This window comes from Apus apus, chromosome 5 (genome assembly GCF_020740795.1).
Source record: "Apus apus isolate bApuApu2 chromosome 5, bApuApu2.pri.cur, whole genome shotgun sequence".
NCBI lineage: Eukaryota > Metazoa > Chordata > Aves > Apodiformes > Apodidae > Apus > Apus apus.
The window spans coordinates 13,397,481-13,420,382 of record NC_067286.1 but is presented as its reverse complement, the minus strand read 5'-3'; the positions used below and the strand labels follow the sequence as shown (position 1 = coordinate 13,420,382).

Genomic DNA, 22,902 nt, shown 5'->3' with positions numbered 1-22,902 from the left:
GTAAAAGTTCTAAGAATAAGGATGGTTAGATGAGAGTTTCTACTTGTAGACGTGCACACACACGTGTGCAGGCTCATGGTGCATGGAGTGCAAAGATACCATCATCTGCTTTGTTCTGGAGGGTTTTGATTAGAAGAGAGTATTCATTCCCACAATTCAGAAAGAACAGGAAATTTATAGAAGATGAGATAACACAAAAAACCAGAGTGTAGATGTTGCTACCACTAGGTAGAGCCTTTTTTGATGACAAAATAGCAATGGTATTGCCTCCAACACCCTGCTTTTCTAAGATGGATTTGGTCTGTGATGTTTTTAGACTCCATGTGATTGAGAAACTAGCAAACTGTCCTAACTCATACAAAGTGTTGGAATTATGTGTCTGCTCTAAAGGCTCAGCATGAAGGCTGCATATGGCTGGAGGCAGAACAGAAGGCTTGCATATCAGTCCTGGAAAAAAAAGAAAAAAAGACTGGAGGGATTACAGGGAGAAAAACACATCATCCTTAAATGTCAGTATTAAGGGATTATTCAAGACTTAAAGGAATCATTCACAAAATCTAGTGAGGTTAACACAACAGAGCACTTATTTTAGTGTTGTGCATGAATTGCAGCAAATAGCTAAGCATGAAAAAAACCATGAGTATTTCAGGTGCAGGAATAGTGAGAGTATGTTTTCATGTCCACTGGCATTTTTGGAAGTGAAGTGAGAAATAAAAGACATCGGGTCCTTTAAAAAAAGTTGTGTCATTTGTCCCATACACTAGAAAAGGAACAATTCACCAGATTTAACTTTTCTACAGCTTTTTTAGTAACACATCTGTGAAACATTCATAATAATTCATCCAGTACAGCCCATCTCTTCTGTTGGAGTCTCCAACATCAAGGGTAGAGCTAAGATCAGGCCTGATAGTCATTTTACTCTCATCCCAGCACTGGTGCATTCACTGCAGTGCATGGCAGTCTTATGCCAAATTCTCATTTACTTGTGTAAAATACATCAGCTTAAAATTAATTCATAATAGTAAGTTCCCAGTTACCTGGTTTTGAGGTGCAATGTGATATTTTTTTTTAGATGTAATTTTTATAAACCCATTTGAATATATTTTGCATAATTTTGTGTGCACTTCCTTTAAGGAAATTATTTAATTTTCCTTGAAGGCGCATGAAAGTTCTAAATATACCGTAAAAGATCAGTGTGAGAGATCTGCTAAGCAGCCTGTAAAGCACAATTATTTCTAATGCTTTTGAATACCTGTAAACTGGGCTTGTTTTCTGCTTCACAAAGAAAACATTTCACTGTTTTCTGCATTTAAATGTACATTTTAAATATGTTGACTTATCAGGTAACGCAGCAGGCTGAACAGGGACAAACCATTTTTAATGGTATGTTAATTGAATGGGATGCTAGTGATGCACCTGAGTGACTTTTTTCCCAGATGTGCCCCAGCTGACTGATAAAGATTCTCCTGATCAGTAGAGCCAGCATATATTTATTATATCCCTGTCTTTCGTCCGGTTTTGCTAGTGAAAAGAAGAGAAAGACTGCAAGCTGTCACATGAACTGTCTGTGTGTCTTACAAAAGTAGAAAAGCATTATTGTGGCTTCAACCCCCACACGACAGTTTCCGAAATTCATCTCTTAAATGTAGATCTGCTTTGGCATCTTCTCACAAGGCGGGGATTTAAAAGTGGCAATTGAGAAGAAATTTAAATGGGATTCTTCCTTTTACCTGACTTGCACTCATTTAGTATTGAGATGGTGTCTCATTATTCTGTTATGGGAGCCTGTAGAAATTTAATTACAGCGCTTTTGCCCTCAATACACTTAGCACTGGTAGGTGAGTGTTTGGTTTCTTGTTCTGTGTCTGGACAGTTCTACTCAGGGAAATACTGCAATTGTTATATTTGACTATTTCACCATCTAAGGGGTCAGAGAGTGAATGAACCCACCAACCTGTGTCAGATCATAAGAAGTATTTCTAGAGAATATTTATTGCCACTTATTTTTTCCAGGTCCTGATTTCTTTTTCTTTTCCTTAAGCCTTTGTTTTTCTGTCTGCTGCCAGGTTGAGAAACCTAGAAGGTCCACACTAGAAGCAGTAATTGTACAACCTTCTTCTGTACTGAACTGATTTAATCTCCTGTAGGATTAGGGGAATTATTATGGTTTTAGATCCCTTCAACTAAGATTGTCTGCATTACTGGCAATCGTACCAGTGACATGGGCCTGTGCTTACTAGGAAACTCATTCACAACTCATTTCACAAGCTCAACAAGCAGTTTCTCATAATTACTTGTACTCCTGCTGACATGAGCCTGAATGAGACTCCTGACTTCTCTCACAAAGCCCATCTATGTATTAACTTGTTCTTGAAATATATTACATTTGGAATGCTAAATTTGATAAGCTTTGATAGCTATCATCCTTTCAGCAAAGTTACTGCAATTAATTGCTTTTCAATCATATAATTTTATTTCCCGTGTCACAGAGTTATCTTTAAGCAGCTTCTTCTTTTGCACTAGCTTTAGTCCAGAACACCTTTTCTACACATAAAGTGTGTGAAACTGTCTGAATTCATAACCTAACTGGTCTTTATATAGACCTCTCACATTTATTATTAAAAATACTTTATACTAGCAGTAAGGAAAAAAACCAAAAACAACAACAGATTTTTGGAAGAGATCAGAAAACATTTTAAAATTCTTTCTATGAATTATTTGATTTACAGTTTCACTGGAAAATGTAATATTATTATGATAGTGTAAAGTGAATGAAAAAACTGCACTCTGATGCAACTATCTGGTTATATTTTCATATTTTCCTGATAGATCTGGTTATATTTTTATTTTAAATATGTGCAGCTTATTTGCTTTCCTTGGATACAGGAAGAGTTTAAAATACCAGAGCCTTAATTTGTAGGTATCTTTGGAGCCATGCTTCCTGGTTTTTGCTTGCTTTCCTAGGTGAGCATGTCACTTTGTTAATTTTAGTGCTATGTACAATTTTGATGAGGTAAAATTCATGCTATAAACATGCCAAAAGCAAATTCTAATAGAAGCAAACATGGGAATATCACATAAAGATTTCTTTTCAACACTTCACATTTTTTGTCGAATAATATTATCCACTGAAAACTCAAAATTACTTTTTCAAGCAAGCATTTTTTTTTTCAGTTGTCCCTCCCTGTGACTAGCTTTCTACCAAAGGTATTTAGGCTTAAATGAACTGTATATGTTTAGTTCTAGATCAAATACATAACAGTTTCAAGGAGAGTGTGTTATTTAGTAAAATAATTTTTTAAAAGTTAAAGATGTTTTGCTAATGTCCAAGCTATGTAGCACAACATATAATCTGGAATAAGCACAAAGATAAATTGTGTTCTTCCCTGTGCATGACAGGAATAACAGGAGAATTGTGATCAAAAAGTAGCATAACAGTAATCTGACAGTGTTAAATGGAAGAATGCAAATCTTTGTGCTTACAAGAAAGATTTTATTGATGTCTCTGCTGTCTCTCTCCCTGTAGAGGAAATGGCTATTGACATTTTATGAAGTGTTTATATATTGCTGTTTTCTGATTTTTCTTGATATTTAAAACATTTTATTACTGTAGCAGATTTTATGAGTGCTCACCTTTTACTTTTAACAGGAAGACTTTATGATTACATTCAGATATACCTACTCAGGACACTGTAGCAATGCAAATACATTGTATCTATTTCACGAGCAGCACAAAGACAATGGTCAGTTACTTGTTCAGGTTTCCACAGGATGTGTTTAAATGGAAGGTTTGAGGGATATTTCCTAGTTTCTGGGTACAGGTGCTCATCCCATGCAGAAGAGAGACACAGAAGCATTTAATCCCTCCTGCCTTCTGTGCTCCTGTTTCCTGGCACACAGAGGTGAGCCATGTCCCCAGGCTGGCCACGGAAAGTAAGCCAGAAGGTTGTACTGAGAGATTGCTTCTGCTCTGCAGCTGCAGAGGAAGACGTCTGGTTAAAATGCCTCTTGTTAGGTCCTCCTCTTGAGAAAAAATACAGTATAAAAAAAAGATGCACTCACAGTTTGGGCTTTGATCTTGCTTTCGTAAACAACTCAAAGAATTTGCATGATAGCATGCAACTATTCCATTATTGTTGCTAGCAAAAATACAAGAGAATAGAAACACAAGTGGAAGATACAAGAACAGTTAGCATTCCTTTATTCCTTGTCAGAACTTAATCTAGATGATCTAAAAATACTTGCTGGTTTTTGTCATGCCTCAAGATAAAATGTCAATGTTTACATTATTCCTATCTTTTAGACAAAAGATACTTATTGTCTTAGTACTCCTGAGTTACTATCTGTAGGAAATTATAAATATGTAATAGATGCCTAAATTCACCTCATTTCAAAGTATCTTCTGTAAAGACCTGTTGTTATAACTGCAACAAGGAATTTGTGTTATAAACTTCTGTGCTTTTTCTTCTTTTGTCCTTATCTTACTCCATAAAGAATTAAACCAGTGTAAGATCAGTAAGATGAGAGGCTACGGTGTTGTGGCCTCTTCCTCCATTAGAAGAAAAATTTGCTAAGATTATATTGTGTAGAAAGTGATTTTTTTTAGAAATTATCACAATATCCTTCCAGCTATTTGTCTAGATTTTCAGTCCAGAGAGAGCCATTTGAGACAGAAAATGATCAAACTCTAGTTTTGGGGTTCCAAGCATCTTGTATTAATTTTTGTGTCTGCATAAAGGTGGGGTTTTTTTTAGTGGTATGTACATTGAACTATGCAACTGCAGTATTTCACTCCCACCCTCATTCAATTCCCTACTTTGTGCAGCAGTCTCAGTGTGTTCAGCAGGTTGTATGTCAGCAGATGAAACAGATGTTTAGGCCATACTGGAACTGAGCGGCATGCTGCATCAGGACCTGGATATTCCTCTTGACATCTGGATGCTGCTGGGCTGGGAAGCCTGCCTTAGGCCAGGAGGCTGTAGGAGCCTTGTGGCAGTAAACACAGGGTCCTTGCTGCTCTTTAAGCTATTAGTGCACTGAAGCAGCAATAATGCTGAATTATCGCTTGGTTGCATTCTTCTAAGGAATCTTGGGACAAAGAGATAGTCAAGGAGGAGTATTTACAGTAAAGTCATGTTCAGAAAGACAAGACTAATGACCATGTATTAAACAGCTTTCTTTCATCTCATTTAATAGTAAAATTGTTACGAAAACTTTAGGAAACTTTCTACAAAGCAGTAAACAAATAGCTTAGAGAATAATCTCCCTTTTTCATTTAAAATCATTAAGATGAAAAAAGACAATTTCAGCTACTTTCCAGTTTCATGGTTTGGTCAGGTTGTATGGAGCAGACAACAAATAATGGCTGAAGACATGAAATTGAAGGTATACTGATGTTCATGCCTACTAGAGACAAAAATGTGAACTAATAGCTGTGGGGAAAAATGTTACGTATGGAAGCTGTCTGACTTCTGCATTGATTCTTTACAGTTTCACTTTATCAAGTTGAAAATTTTGCTGTATGTGCTGCTACAGCCTAAATTGTCTGCTGCAGCACTTTCCTTTATGATATGTGTTATTTAAACACAACAGATAATCTGTATTTTGTGGAAGTAAGTGTTTAATGTTTGGGATTACTAGCAGTCGGACAAAATAGCATTTAGCCATGGATTCCCATCCCCCACCAATACATTTTCATTGTTAAGACCCACATGTTTAAAAGAGGATCCTCCCAAACAGATTACAACTTTTTGAGATCATGAGGTAATATTTTGAAGAAGACCAGTTTGTTGCTCTCATTTAACCTCCAGTATTCTAATGCGTTTATATTTAATTAACACTGGCTAAAGGCCTGACCTAAGAGGCAACCAAAAGTGATTGAACTGCATTTTCTGATCCAGGCTGTAATCTGTTGGGAGAGGAATAATAATAATAAAAAAAATTAGAAAGCACCATTTACTGAAATTCTTTCTAACTAAGCTGTATTTCAATGGGCCATTTAATGCTCAGATGGACAAAGGTATTATTTCAGTCACTGAATTGTATCAAACCCTTTCTCAGAGGCCCAGTTTAAAAACTCTACAGGAAAAGTGGCTTAGCATCATATTCTCAGCAGACCAACACTCAGTCTGTTTGAAAAGGGGAAAAAAGAAGAAGAAGAAAAAAAAAAGAATTAAATGAGGTGAGACACAACTGCCGACTCAGTGAGGATTTTTGTCTCTCCCTCAAGTCAGTGGCTTCACAAGGGAATTGCCCTTCAGAAAGCAAAAGCTCCATATTTGCTACAGAAGGCTTTCAATTTATTATTTTTTGTTTTAATTTTTTTTTTAGTAGCTGTTACTTTGTTCCCCTTGGTCAGCTTTCGGCCCACCCTTTGTTCTTTTCTGACATGGCAGATGCATAGTTTTCTCTAGGGGACACAGGACAAGTACCTATACTTTACAGGCTTAGATTTTTGATTCAGTTACATTGGAAGAAATAGAAAATCTCATTTAAATATCACTGACTCTGACACTTCTCAGGTAAGTAGCTATTTTATTTCAATAGAAACAATATTACATACATTCTATGGTGATACAAGATACCTACTATACTATCTGAACTTTAAAGGTATAAAAATTTTAGGATAAATTTTTTAATTGATTTTTTTTGCAGAGAGTAAACTTTTATTTCACACTTTTGGTGCTGTCCTATTACAAATTCCCATCAGCCTCATAAAGAGATAGGGTGACATTGTATCTTGGAATCTTGTCAAGGGGCTGTAAAACTGTTAAACCAACAGCTTTACTTCCTAAGGGGAAACAAATACAATATTACAGAGGCAACTGCCAGGTGCCAAATTCTATACATTGTCTTAGCTGTTTGCAGTGATTGATAATTTATTTGAGCTCTAATCATTATCTCTTGGCTTTACACACATCTTTACAGTAAACAGGCTGTGAACAGGCAGTTCCTGAGAGATTGTATTTAGTTGTGATAAATCAATGAAATCAAAGCCATCACATTTCTACAGGGGACCTCCCAGGAACGATGCCTAAATGAGGGTTGCCTGCATTTAGGCAGCAAAGCAGAGTGAAATGTTTTGATGGCCATTTCTATTTGTTTACGTCAAAGCAGGATGAGGTCAAAAGAATAAGAAATACAGTTTGCAAATGAAACAGAAGTGATCTTAAGAGCACCTTAATGCACATGTGCCTCAAGGCAAGTTAGTTCTTTATTGCAGATGTACTTTAGCTCTATAGCACTTATCCAAATTTACATGACTGTCACTGAGAGAGACTTTGGGATTGGCTGTCTGTGCTGTCAGGCCATGTTGAAAAACAGGTGGGAATAGGGAAAAGTTAGTGAGTCTCAGAATGTGGATCTTGCTGCAGGTATCTTCCTATTCCACTTCTTTTTTCCCCCACCCCTCCCAAACATCAGTGTGAGCACTGGGGCCAGAATGCATTATCTGTAATCTCTTTATTAGAGAATAGGCAATAACATTTAAAGGAAAAAATATCAAATGGCAATTTCACGTACAGTTAACATTTCCCACTACATAAAAAATTTAAGTACTATGTATATAGTACTATGTATTATAGTACTATGATGAATAAAACCAAATTTAAAGTAACAGTGCAGGAACTTTAACATGTAAGAATAAGTCAAGGATAAAAAGTATATCTTTTCATGGGAACACATGTCAATGTGATCGTTTAGTCCATTCGTATTTTGAGTAGGACCCAATATATGCTCTGTGGGACTCTTCTTTCTCAAGTAATGAAAATTTGCTTCTCCAAAGGATGAAGCAAGAAATGAAAATCAAAGAAGAATAGATACAGTTTGGCTAATTATTTTTCCCAGCAGAAATCTGGGTCTTTGTCACTGACTTATTTAACAGATCCTCTTAACATCTGTCCAGCAGACTGTGGACTTTACTAGCAGACAAGAGACCCACCAGATTTAGAGCCTGCTGGGTGCGTCTTCATCTTCACAGCTGTGGATTAACTCAGACTTTCCAGAAGAGGACAACCATATGGGATAATTGGTGTCACTGGGTAGCTAAAAAAAATATGAAGACACAAATGTCCTCCAAACACAATTCGCTGTTTTTACAGCCACAATTACTAGTCTGTTTAAGAAATAAGAAAGGCAGCATTACACTAAAAAAAGAAAATCTATTCATATCTGTGTGGGAACCTAATCAGGCTCTTGTTTCCAATGACGATGGCTCCACAGTCGCACCAGGTCTGCGACAAGAATGCTCCTTTTGTGTGCCGATAATGTGGAAGCGATAAAATTTCCTATAAGAGACATATGTGTTTACATCATGAGATGTGTTATTTGACAAAACGCTTTGTTCTCTGCATATTTTCCACGCAGAGTTTCATGCTGGGTTGTTTTGCTGGAAAGCTTTGATTAGCTAGAATTAGTTGCTGAAGTAAAATAGACACTTTTGTTTTATGAGTCCTCTTGCTGAGCTGTAAATTATAGTAAAACATATAAGGAGTGACAGAAAGAAGTGCTGATTTGAACCTCTGACCCATGATCGGCATAAAAACATAAGATAACTCTTTCAAAGGACTACTGAGAGCCATAAATATTCCATGGTCCACTTAAAGTTAGGCCCTTTTAACAAAATAAAGCTGTTATTTTGCATAAGGGGATCTTGACTCTGCAGTACTATAACAATACGAGCTGCAGTATCTAAAATGTGTAGGGACTCTTTATTTTCTGTATGGGCTGGCCATTATCCACAGCAGGACAGCAGAAGCAATGAAAGTTATTTTTCTTTTTCTGAACCAGTACAATGAATTTGTGGTCAGTAAAATGAATTGGAGCTGGCAGACTCTCAGTGGTGAAATTAGGTAACTCTTACTTTGTAGCTTGAGGGAGAAGCACAACACGCATGTGAATCTCCTAAGGAGACAGGAACTGAGTGGAATTTAGAGCTACATAAAAATTTGCCTTGACAATCTATAAAATAACAACTGACAGACACTGAAATTACTGGTATTAATAGTTAAAAAAAGCTGAAGTGCATGAATATGAATAACTGGTCAAATTCCTTTAGCTGAAAGGTTTTTTTTCCATAGAACCACACCTGAACATATAGAGATAACTGAAGCCTTCTAAATCCATTACTACAAAATGTATTATTTGTATTTGCACAAATACAATTAATACGTTTGCACATATTTGGCTTTAATAAATCTGAGAGCACATTAGTCAGCAAGTGCATAAGTAATCACTGCAACAATCTTTGTTATTATGACATTAGTTACAATAATTCATTAGCTGCCTGTTCATGTTACACCTTAATGCCTTTTTGCAAAGCTATATGGTGCATTCTTATAAGTAGAGTCTTTTTGCACTCTAAGAATAAGCAGACTCTGCAGTAGGGTGATAAATGGATGTTTAAATTCAGAAATTTGTGTCCACTATGGCTAGTTATGTACAAACAGGAGAAAGAAAGGATGATACTGTTAAAGGGAAATCAGGTGCATATATTATGGCACTTGAATGCTGTGGAGAAAAATAAGTATTTGTGGTGTATTGCTACTTATTATCTAAATTAAACTGTCTTTTCCCTAATTTTTACTCCATGTTGCTGTAGTTAACCGACTCCATATCCATGTAAAGCCCGTTAGTTCTCAGTTATTTTGCATAAACCTGAGAGTTAAGTTGATGTTGCATACTTTTTGATTCTTAAAGAGTAAGTGACTGCTATCTGTGCTGGCAACTGTGAAAATGAGAGAAGAGTCTAGCCCATGGTACTCTAAGATCTGCAAAACTCACCATATTTTGATTTGTTGGCATTTTTCTTAGAACAAACTGAGAAAATGCTACTGAGACACCCAAATTCTCTCAAAAGAGATTTATAAAATACACTGTTTTAACAGGTAGTACCTACAAAAATACCAAGAACCAGCCATGTGGCCACTCACTCACCTTTCCTCCCCCTCTCCCCCCCCCACACCTTGGGGTAGAGAGAATAAAGCCCAGCTAGAAGCTCGTGGGTTGAGAGAAAGGACAAGGAGGGGGTTCACTCACCATTTGTTCCCCTCAATTGGGGAAAAAAAATGTAATTTAATTTCACATTAATCAGACACACACAGGACACAGACAACACAAAGACCAGGGCTTGCATATGTTACCCCACCCCTCCCTTCTTCCTGGGCCCAAATCACTTTGTTCCCGGTTTCTCTCCCTCCTTCTCCCCAGGGGCACAGGGGGACAGGGGATGGGGTTTAGAGTCAGTTCACAGGCTGGTGGCTCTTGATGCGCCATCCTCCTCAGGAAGAAGGATTCCTTACAGTCCTCCCCTGCTTCCCCACGGGGTCCCTCCCATGGGAGAGAGTCCTCCACGAACCTCTCCTTCATGAGTCCTTCCCATGAGATCAGGAGCTGCTGCAGCCTGGGCTTCCCATAGAGTCAAGAGCTGCTTTGGGATCAGGCACCTCCCCTAGCATGGGGTCTTCCACAGCTGCAGATCCATGTCCAGGGGCTGCAGGCCCACATTCACCCCTTCTGATGCTTTCAGGGGATGCTCTGCCATGTTTCTCCTCCATGGGGTACAGGGGGACAGCCTGCCATCTCGCCATGGGCTGCGGGGGAACTTCTGCTTCGGCACCTCCTTCCCCTTCTTTCTCACCAACCTTGGGATCTCCACTCTGGCATTGCTCTCCTCCTCTCCAGCTCAGCTCTTCTTTGCACTCAGGTCTTTTATCAGTTCTTTCATATGTTAATTGCAGAGATGCATTTATTTCTTTAATGACTTGGCCTTGGCCACCTGAGCTGAGGTAGCTTTTAGTAGCTTCTTACCGGAGCCACTCCTGGGGCCCTTCTTCTGCTACCGAAACCATGCCGGAACTGAACCAGCACAAAAGTTTTAAGTTATATATTAAAATCAGGGCTGCTTTCACCTGTATGTACATTTTGTTTAGACATTTTATATGCAACTTTCCTTCTCTTTCTCCTTTACCTTTTGTGTGGAGCGCACTGCTAGGACACAGATGCTGAGCTGTGGAAGCTGTTTTTCTGGTGATGGCATCTGGCTTCTTGGCAGACTCCACAGGTTGTAGCTGCCTTCGAGTTGCCCCTGGGTTTGTCACATGCTTAAGCTGCTGATGAGCTACTTAGGCTGTCTTCAGTTTCTGGATGTCGTTTTCTGTTAACCTGCCTCTCACTCTAAGGATCAGCATAAAAATTCTCTTAAAACAAAGAGAAAAAGCAACCATTTGCTATTTAAATATATATATATGTGTGTATATATATATATATATATATATATATATGTAAACCAATAACCCCATTTCTTAACTTGGTGCTATAGAGGTCTCAACTGTAGTATTTGTCACTAAACATGTTTGGTGCAAAAGAGATACTGATACAAAATATGACAATTAAATACAAAAATAGAAAGGAATAAGTACAATTAACATTACTTTAGAAACAGTTCTTGCACTTAGATAAAGATGTATATGAATTTTTTATTAGAATATTTATGCTTTTGAATTCTTTTGGAAAAAGTTATCTTGCCTGAGCTGCTGAAGGCTATACCAGTGACATCTGGCTCAGGTCAGCACTTTATTTCCATAGTTGTTATCTATGACACCCGTGACATGGGTTTGAGCACTAATCCATTCTTCCTCTAAACAGAAGAAAAACTTTTGCAAACAGAGACTCTATTTCCTTTGATCTGTTTGAACTCAAACTTATTTTAAGCACCTCTACACCAATAATAAAAAATAAGCAGTCCCATCGAAGGTGGTATTTTTTGGTTTGGGTAGGTTCTTTTCAGAAATGTGCACTGGAAATAGAAAAGATGTTGCTGGTTTTAGTGAGCTTGTAAAAACCCTTTGTGATCAGACAGTTCTAAGTATTATTATTGCATGCTTTATACTCAGAAGGAAAATTCTGAAATTATAGCTTTGCAACACTATGTACTAAATATACTATAGAAAAAAAACTGCATTACCTCTTGTAGTTCAGGATTTCAACAGCACTTGCAGTCTCTCCTTAAGAGTTTTTCATCTTTAGAAACCAAATTACTCATTGTCTAAATAGCTGAACTTTCATCTCTATAAATAAGATATTTCAGCTTTGCACAATTCATTTAAAATGCTGACAAATAAGGATTCTGACTTGATTCTCAGTAGTTTAATTGATCTGTTTCCTTTACTGTAGCAAAGGTTTTTGTTGAAGATGTAACATAGGACTTGAATTTTTAGTAATGGAAAGCTTTAAAATTAATTAGGGTCCATAAATTTTACCAATAGTTTCTGAGCAAAAAAAAAAAATGTTTCTAGAACCTTTGGAGAAATAATGTACAAATACAGAAAAAAAAAGAATGTCTTTTTATTTTGGTCATAAGACTTTTAGTAAGATAAAATAAAAGGCTAAATGTTTCTAGAACCGACCTCTTCTTTCTCCTTCAATCAAGCTACCATCTACTGAATTTTGTGTGGATCATCTTCCAAGTACATCTATTGCAATTCATTGTGCTAGGCCAGCCTTCATCACCTGCACTTTGATTATCTGCTGTGCTGACTATTGTAACCACTATCTCTCTTATCTCTGTATTTCACATATGTCTTTGCTGTAGCTTCTTCAGCATTCTGCTGCAAAGAAGAACATCTGAATTATATCCCCACTGCTGTGGTACGAGTACAACTGCTCTCTCCATTTCCTCCCTGGACTCTTATATATATATAAAAATATATATATATAAAACCCATCTCTCTCCTATGCAGCAGTTGATAAGTTTCTCTTTATTGAAATATCTTCTCTAAATAAACTTTTTCCGTAAAACCTGTCATTGACAAGCCACTGGTAAGAAGGTTATGATTATCATAATTCTGTGTTAGGTGGTAAAACAGCCTGTCACAAAGTTAACAAGTTGTTGTCAGTGCAAATCTCCCTTAACTGTGTTGATTTAAGGCCCATTTTGTTTTCCTCACCATGTGTTATTTCTGTAGCATTTCATTGTCAAAATTCTTCACCTTTATTCCTTCATTTAGACACAGATGCTGCAGTCTAAGGAGGTAAATATCAGCATTCCTGCTGTAAAAAAAAAGGAAACATCTGGTGCATAGAAAGCTTTGCTCTGTGCTATTTGCTGTGCTCAGTGAAATTCAGTAGAGCACATGTCTAGGAATGTCACAAGCCTAAGTGCAAGTGAAAAGTCATGTAGAAAAGGGACCTGAGCTAACTGAAGAGATTTGATTATTGAAAGCTAGTTGGAAAAACTAATTGAAAAACTATTGAAAAAATGTTGAAACCTGTGAGAGGGATGTGTAAGCCTAAGGCCTTTGTCTTCTGGCATAGCATGAATGAACACTAAATTAAACTAATTTTCCCCAGGCCAAATCTGTTTTGCCTGCAATGGTAACTGACAAGTGTTCTCCCTGTCTTTATCTCAACGGATGAGCTTTCGCATCTTTTTTTTCCTCCCCTGTCCTGTTAAGGAGGGGGAGGCAGACAGCAGCTGGGTGGGTGGCAGCTGGCCTCGGTCGACCCACCACTCTATGCTGCTTGCCATCATTGACCAACAACTTTTATCCTCTAAGAAAGACTGAATTTGGTGGAGAGAATAACTCAGATCCCAACTTTCTTGCCCTAATGGCTTATCTGAAAAAGGAGAAGGAAATGATTGTGAACTTTAGTTGATAAACCTGGATTTGTTTTTATATACAATTTGCTTCCCACTCTCAATGCACACTACATTAATTGGTAAAATTTTAGTGTATTTTTAGTAATATCAAAGTAATCTCACCCAGATAGTTGAAATAATGTTACATAGGTTTCTAATAAAAAAAAATAATGAACAAACAAAAACAAACAATGAAAAGCCAACAAACAAACAGAAAAGAAAAACAGGAAAAGTATTTTAATAGGCAAAGTACAGCACACTGAGAAAACCACTATAATCTCTGGGTTTTGTCTTTCAAATGTATTTAAGTTTATTGTAGTGTCTCTGTCATAGTACAGTGCCTGATTTTTTCTGAGCTGAGAAAGTACAGGGTTTTAGAAGTCTGTGAAATGTCCTTCTTAATTTAACATAAGCAAGCTATTCAGCAAGCATAGGTTGATCTGAAGAATATGCTAAAAGGCATAAGATTCTAATATTAGGGAAAACCACTATTTACTTTTGTGTGCTATGTTTCATTTTCATTCTCCAGAACAGGACTGAAAAATGGGACTTTTTTCTATTCTCATTTTTTCTATTTTTCTAGCACAGGAAAAAAATAGTACCTTGACCAAAATATTTAAACACCATTGATTTCAAAATATTAATCTGTGATCCTTTTGTAGCCTCTATGTGGTATTGAAAAGGGGTGGCAGGAAACAAACAAGAGTTCTCATTTGTCACCCAGAGTTCTGAATCTGCTCCTCCTTCATGAGTTTGTCTAGCCACTGAGTCACTGAGCTTACAGTATTGTGTAACTTTCATTTCTGTGGAGGCTTGTTATATTAGAAAAAATGTTCCAAAGAAAGCAACAATTATGACATAAGCACATCTGGCTCTTGAAAATTATTCTTTATTAAGCTTGCATTTAATTACATGTGCTGAAAGGTCTGCTTTTGATTACTGTAATTTTTTTTATTTGTCCATCTGAATGATAGTAATGTTTGAAATTACATACAAACCACCTGGCTTTTTTCTCACTATTAAGGCAAAGTTTATATAGATTAATGGGTAGAAGAGGGATTAGGATCTTCCCTGTTTATGGTGAAGAATTATTGCTGATTCTAATTCAAGGTGAGGGTTTAAATTTGGTCACTGGAAGGAAATTAAACTTATTTGGTTTTGTTCAGTAAACACTATAGATTGGTAGGAATAGTTTATTATATTGTACAAGTATTTTCTTATGTTTCAGTTAAACTTTTTGAAAATTTCTGTGAGGGAGTTTTTGTACATCCATCACTATTACAGGAATTTATAAGGCCTTTTAAGTTTTATCACTTTCTATTTAGTAACAATCACTGTGCACTGAGATAGAGACCTACCCTGTTGCCTATTTTGACTTTCATCACTATTTAGAGAAAGGTGCAGCATTGTCTTTTGGTAGCAAATGATTCTCCCAGTAGAGGTTTTGGAGTTGGTGGGTAATTTCAGCACAAGAACAGAATTACTAGAACTTTTATTGTTTCTGACAGGGGTTTTATACCTCCTTTTCATAACCAGCTTTATAATTTTGCCAATTTTGTTTTTAATATTCAGGCACAGTATAACCTTTTGTTCGTTACCATGATGACCATTAGCAAGAAGGAAAAAATAAATCAGCAAAAAGTCAAATGAAGAAAAGAGGATGTTCATGTGTGGGAGTTTTCAAGTCTTTTTTCTTTTTGAAAAGAACTAGAAGGGAGTAGCCACAAACAAGAAAGTGCTAAAAATAAATAAATCTGTAATTCCTTTAAGAGAAGAAACAGCCTAGCAATAAGAATTATGTCCATTTAAGGCTTTTTTTAAAAGGAATTTTGCAGGAATACATTGTATATATTCTTGTCTTCCAGCAACTGTATGCAGCTCAGCTGGCAAGCATGCAAGTTTCTCCTGGAACCAAAATGCCATCTACTCCACAGCCACCAAATACGACAGGGGCACTCTCACCCACTGGGATAAAAAATGAGAAGAGAGGGACCAGCCCGGTAACTCAAGTGAAGGTATTTTCCGTTAAAGAAGAAGTCGTTGTCTGAAAAGGGCAGTGAAATTACATTACCTATGTAATTGTTTTGCAGTTGGAAGTTGAACCACATGAGAGTTCTTCAATATTCAAAGAAAATGTTCAGTTTTAGTGATGTATTATCAGCATAGAGAAGGGAAGAGAAAACACTCACTTCTTGCTTCCAAAAATATCAGGCATCCCTCTTGCTGCCATAGCACAGGCAGCACAACAGATTCATCAGTAAAATGTGATATTTTCAGGATTTCAGTTTGTAATCTTGTAATGTGCATAAATGGCATCGATTTCATGAATTGTTTCACATTGAACATTTGAGTATCTTCAAATACAGTGCTAGCTTATCTTGTTAGAGCACAAGAGAGACTGCAGATCTTCTAATTATTTTACAAATCTCTAGCTACACTTATTCTACAATTTTGGAAAAATCCCCACATAAAAATAATATGTAAGTCTTGACTCCGGGCAAAACATTGTGTCACTGCAAATTGATGTGACTTTTGCTGATTTCACACAGCTGCTGACAACAGGGCTGCTCCTTGTTGGTTTTGTGCCATTGCTGAATGCTCATGTCTGCTTATTCTCACTTGCTTGGAACCAGGCAGCTACAACATGGCATTTGCCAGCAACTTGAAATGAACATCGTGCACCCCTTGAAATCTGTGGTGCAGCTAGTACCTTTGGGTGGAACTGGCTGGCTTTTATTGCTGTGTTCTTCTGTGGTTATTCTGAATTTCATGGGACCAAATATACTGAAGAACAATTTATTTCAAACTGTAAAAAGGCCCCATGTTTTACTAATTTGAATGATAGTGCTGTAAGTGCAGAACTATTGCAATAGATATAAAGAAGGCATACAGTAGAGACTTTGTGGAGAGAGAGAGAATGAGAGTGCGTTTTTTTGCTAGCTGCTAACACCTTTCAGGCACACAGTCCTTAGCCTCAAATCAGCCTGGGAAGATTTTACTCACTTGAGGTGAGGGTTGCTTTTTTTTATTATTATTTTTTGTCATGAGAGTAAAATATCATTCGTTTTTTCATTATCATAAATCACTGTGGTAAAATGTGGGTGAGTAGATATTTCTGCCTGGGCTGATAAATTTCCATGACACTTTTTTGCTAGGCTGAGAGTACTAATAAATAAAAACTATTCCATTATGGCCAGATCTAACATTTATTTCGAAAAGCGTTCACTTTACTTAACTGTAGATGTGTATTAGTCTAATATTTTACCTCTTGCAATCCAATGCCAGATTTGAGAGCAGTCAGTGAAATTTACCACATATGCAGAGTTTGTTATGGTCAATACAGAAGCCACCAAAAGCAAAGCCTGACTGTTTCAGCAAAGTTGCCATAGTGTACTGATACCTAACACCAGTGATTTATGGTATTGAGAATATACTACTGACTACTTTTATGTGAAAAAGTAATTTCATAAGTGAGTGAGCCAAATGGATCTACACCAAACCAAACCTTTATTACATGAGTAAAATTTTCCCTGGTTAAATTCAAGCACATATCTTCTTAAACTAAGGCCAATATCATTCCAGCTTTCTGACCAGCTGAGTCCTATTACAGACTTGACCATGTGCAAATTCTTGGGGGTTTCCCTACATAATTTAACTTGAATTGACTGAAATGTATCTTAATTAAAAGAAGCCTTTTTATTCTTATTTTTATTAAGCACACTATTGCATTGAACACATTTAAGATAAACTACAAGTGCTTTATGTGGGCAAATAGCACTGGCTAATGAAGAAATTAATAATTAATATAAAAGCATTCTAATAAACTTGTACCTGTAAGCTGTCTTTGCAAATTTTTACCTTTATATGACATTACAGTTTTGGTGGTCATGCATTACTTAAAACATCCTCTATATTTTCTCTGTTTTTAAACAGTTGTTTGTATATACTACATGCACTATTTATAGACCTAATTGAATTCTTTTAGAGTCAGATCTTTCAGAAAGTAACAATAGGTGGGGTTTTTTTAAGTCAGTGACCAGAATGTTTTCTAGATTTTAGGTTGCCTTGCAGAAATAAGAATGCTGTCTATGAGGTACAAACAAAAAGGTTCTGGCAGTGCTTAGAGGTTTGTTTTGGTTGGTTTTTTTTCACATGATCGTATCAGTAATATGCAGAAAGTTATTTAGAAATAGAACATGGTAGCATAGATTCATATGTGTACATGCTCACTGTCCTTAGTTTGGCAAACTTCATAGTCTTAAAGGGGCTCTGAACTCTCACAGAAATTTATTGAATCCTCTTTGTTATCTGTGCAAGGAAACAGCTTGCATGTAAACATAGCCACAAAGGACAAGAATGGACTATATCCCTTATACTATTTTATTTCTCTTTTCACTTGAACTCTGAACAGGTGTGTGCATTTGTGCACAGTGCAAGGTCAGGAAGAATAAGAATGTCATGCAGTTTTATGGAAACAGTTTAAAACTGGAGATATGATGGCATTATAAATACCTGTTTGTTACATTTACCTGCTTAATAAATTGGGTATGATCAGACGTACTTTCCTAAACCAGTGCTTGACAGTAAGGAGAAAGGCACAGAAGAGATATTGTAGTGTATTATTGTATTCTGAAATATTTCTAAGCTTTGAAATTATCCATGCAGTGTTTTAAAATATGAAAAAAATATTCTCTTATATCCAGCATAATTCTGCTTGGGCATATTTTGAGTAAGAGATCTGTCTTACTGGGCTTTTCAATTACAGAAAATCACTGTTTCACAATTTTCCAAATGCTCTGTCTTGCTTAACATATTATGCAAAAGGAACAAGCTCCAAGAGTGGGAAGAAGGTTACATTGTGAATATCTATCCTGATCAAAGAAATTAATTGCTTGAATGAGTCTTCTTCTAAAAGTTAAGATATTTCTTAGATGAACTTATGCTCCCCTAGCACTGAAACAAGATATATGTCAGAGAGAATTTCTTCCGTAATTGCAAATGAAAAGTGTCAAAAAGATATAAAAGTGCTGATACTAGATTTACATATCCTTAAAAAATACTGTCTTTATGCAAATAAACGTGCAGATACACAAAATGTTGAATGCAGTAGAAATAACTACAGAATACAGAAATAATTAGAGATTTATCTAATGAGAAGCAGAACAGGATCTATGTGAAAAAGATTCTTGATTTTACATCAATCTATAAAAAATGTATTTCAATTTTGAATAATAAAATATTGTAAAATATAAAAAATTTAATCGTATAAAATAAAAGATATTTTAAAATGCATATTGTATGCATTCATTACCCTAGTCAAGGAATTTGAATTCAGTTACATTCTTATCCTGTATTATGGGGGAACAGCAGAGATTCTTTTACTAAACAAAAAATGCACTCAAAATAAGATGCATGGAATGTATAAGTTAGCAGCAGCATTAAACGTGGGCCAAAGAACTGTCAGGGTTTCTAAATGATTCTTTCATAGAAGTACTTCTGATTCCTTAGCTTCTAATGCATTTAAAAATAAGCTACATAACTTATTTTTATAGTGCCAGGAACTTTTCAAATAGAACCAATGCAAAAGCTTTACTGAGCTGCTGGAAATTTTAAATAATTCTTTGTAAATGCCCTAGGTTAATTTAGATCTCTGAAAACACATTAGGAAATTAAGCTGTAATGTGAGCTAATTCAAATTTTAATTTGGCAAAAAGAATGATCCAGCCACATAGTTAATGTAAATAGAAGCATAACACAGAGAAATTAATGAGGTTTCCTTTTGCTGAATCTTAAAGGAGGCAGATAATTAGCTTCTTTTGTTATTATTGCTGGAGAATGTGGTATTGTCTTCGAGGTGTAGAGTAGCTGCTGCTTGCAAAATGATGTGTTCGTTTGTCTTTTCCTAATAATTATTTACGTTAAACTCCTGTAGGATGAAGCAGCCCAGCCACTGAATCTGTCAGCCCGACCCAAAACAGCTGAACCTGTGAAATCCCCAACATCTCCAACACAGAACCTCTTCCCAGCCAATAAAAGCAGTCCAGTGACAGTAACAAACAAGAGCGGCATCCCCAGCCCCCTCGGTGGATCTCTGGGAAGAGGATCCTCTTTAGGTAAATAATCTCTCCTGGGGAAAGGAGAAAGCTTACAAGTTTTCCACATGTAGTCTCAGTTTGAGCACACTTACATCTGGATTAAGTAGATATTTGGGCCTACATTTCTGTGCAAAATGGAAGGAAAAAATGTAGGAAAGATTTTCAAAGAACTTTGGATGCCAGGGTTTTGCAGCAGTAACGAAAATGATGCAGCAGTTATAAGCATCTACAAGAATACAACAAATCAATATGTAATGTAAAAAAAAATGCATTCATACACATATATACACATAAGTAAAAAGAGATGCATATATAAAAATGTGTAGAAGAGGTTTGTTTGAATATCTTCCCCAAGTACATCAATTGGGTGTATACAGGCAGAGTTAACTTTTGAATTTTGACCTCTGGATTAAACAAAAAAAAATAATCTTTGCATGCACATGTGGCCTGACTAGATACTAGATAGACACAAACAATGGCTTGTGTGATTAGCATGCATACAATGCAAAGGTTTAACATACCTTAAAATAAGCACCTTTTCAAGCACTTTGTTGAACCAGGGTCAAGGAACATTCAGTATTTCTGTGGTTTACAGCAAACCAGGACCCAGGCAAGAAGGTAACTCTAAATGTGTCTTTTTAGCTATTTAGCCCAAACATACCATTAGTTTTCCTTGAACAGGATTCTAAAAGAAATTTCATCTTCTGCATTCTGGCTATTAAGTTGATTCTTCAATTAAGAAATAAATCTTATTAAGTAATGAAACAAATCTGATATGAAAACTATGTATGAAGACTGCCTTAACCAGTCAAGAAACAGAATCAAGAGCTGCAAAATACAGATGATCAGCCCTAAAGTTCAAATAGTAAATTTTAACAGTAACTAAATACTTGCTACAGACCACTTACTCACAATCTGTAGCTCAAGTGTACTTGTGAGATATATAGAAACACTTGTGAATAATGAACAGATAGGTTAAATACATACATTAATATATAAAAATTATGATTTGTCCCATTCTCAAAACACTTGGGAACATCACAGTCTCTGAAAGATACTTTTGGGAGCTAGCTAGATATTCTACCTGTCAATTTATTTCCAGCTGTCACTGCACCAACATTAGACAGTGGCATATCAGCTTGAAGCCATAGACCATTCCAGGGAATGGGCTAGAAAAGATACACCTAAGGTCTGGATATTTTTCACATAAAGTCATAAAATTTTTTCCTATCAATCCTTAAGAATAAAAGAAGGCAGGGAAACATTGTCAAAATCAGCAAGCAATGTGGGAGCTTTTGCTCTACTTTTATGATAAATTTAGGTGACCAAGAGTCTAAGTCTCCTTAAAAGTAATGCAAATATGGTTCCCAACTTACATTCCAGAATGGAACCTAGTTGCTGCATCAGTTCAAAGCACTAGAAATGTTACCTAGCAAGAACCATGGGTGTTCTCTACTGATTTACTTTAATTGTGGAGAAGGGTGCTTCATGCAGACAGAAACCATCACAGTGCCATTAAGAAGATCACAGTTTGTATTTCTTCTCATCTAGACCACAGTATTAAATCAACTGTTCAGTACCCAAGATAAAACATGAGAATCCCTTATTCATAACTTTTTTTATTTGAAAGACTTCAGGGCCCTTTGAGGTTGGATTTGCTATATTTTACTCAGCTGAACTTCAATGAAGTCAAAAGAATAAGAAAATTATCTTTGGAGAAGAATTCCAAGTCATAGCCTGGGTTTTTTTTTTTGTGTTTGTTTTTTTGTTTGTTTGTTGGTTTGGTTGTTGTTGTTTTTTGTTTGGGTGGTTTGGTTTTGGTTTTGGTTGGTGTTTTTGTTTTGTTTTGGTTTTGGTTTTTTTTGGTTTTTTTTATAGTGGGCTCCTAGTAAGTATACAAATCTAACAAATTTTGAGCTTTTATGAAAGACATTTGCTTGGCAGGCAGATGAACAGGTCATGCACAAATTCTGATTGATCAGATTTTCCTAGCTAGAATGTATATACACAAATCTATCCATGTGCAGTACAGAGGATACTCCCATGGAGGAACAGGTGGGTTAGGTTAGAACTTCATTATAGCAACACAAAACAACTAGTCACCAAATAATTGCTGTCTTTTGGTCTCAAATCAGAAACTGTACCTGGGACACTCATTACCTCTAGGATGCATTTTGAGATGCAAGAAGAATGTTTCCTGTGTGTTTGGTGCATGTTTAAAAGTTTCTGTCCAGAGTGATAGAAAGAAAACTTTTTTTTTCTCTACTGATGTAGACCTTCATACTCATGTTGAGGTGATAACAGGCTCTGGTCTCAAAGGTAACTATGGGTGTCTCTCTGAAATTGAAAGCTAAATGTTTGAATTGATGGTTCTCTCATTAAAGAGATGCTAAAAATTGACATAGACTTTCATGGCCAAGTAAACAAGATTTCTTTTTGTTCTTTGTTTATTTTATTAATTAATACTTCAAATGCTTCCCTCTTAAGTGTCAAAATACTGTTGTCTTAAACATATATTTAACTTTGAACTTTGAACCCATGAAGTAAGCTCAGTCACCTCCATATCAGGCTATGCCAAGACTTCGGTGGTTTTATTTACAACTGCAAAAGAAGTGCACAGTCTTATCAATCCCTTCTATAGATTAATTCAGACAACAATTGCCACCCCTCCTCCTTCTGCAGATGTTAGCTGGATGCAACTCTTAACAGTATGAGAGTTGAGGGCTTACCTGGGATTCTAATTTGGTTAATTACCTAAATAAATTGTGTTCTCTTTTTATAGATATTCTTTCCAGTCTTAATTCACCTGCCCTATTTGGGGACCAGGACACAGTAATGAAAGCCATTCAGGAGGCTCGAAAAATGAGAGAGCAGATCCAAAGGGAGCAGCAGCAGCAGCAGCAGCCGCATGGTGTTGATGGAAAATTGCCCTCCATGAATAACATGGGTCTAAACAACTGCAGGAATGAAAAGGTAATGTCTCCCATTGACACACATTCAACCTTTTTCCTGCAAATAGCTTCTTATTTTTATATAAAAATTCTTTTTAGAGCTTTTAGCCATACCTGATTTCACGTTAAATGCACCTTGTCACTTCACAATGCTGTGCTACAAACTTCTCTACGTTTACATGACAGCATTCAAAAAACAGTCTTGTGCACTCATGTGATT

General features: G+C 36.3%; 1 protein-coding gene across 12 annotated transcripts in view; it reads left to right on the top strand.

The window, feature by feature from the left end:
* Positions 1–22,902, top strand: part of SOX6 (SRY-box transcription factor 6) — a 370,949-nt gene that overhangs the window by 287,723 nt on the left and 60,324 nt on the right. For all 12 annotated transcript variants that reach the window (XM_051620577.1, XM_051620574.1, XM_051620578.1 and 9 more), the window contains 3 exons: positions 15,502–15,651; positions 19,569–19,749; positions 22,514–22,704. In XM_051620577.1, coding sequence (XP_051476537.1) covers positions 15,502–15,651; positions 19,569–19,749; positions 22,514–22,704 — 522 coding nt within the window. The remainder of the gene's footprint in view (positions 1–15,501; positions 15,652–19,568; positions 19,750–22,513; positions 22,705–22,902) is intronic.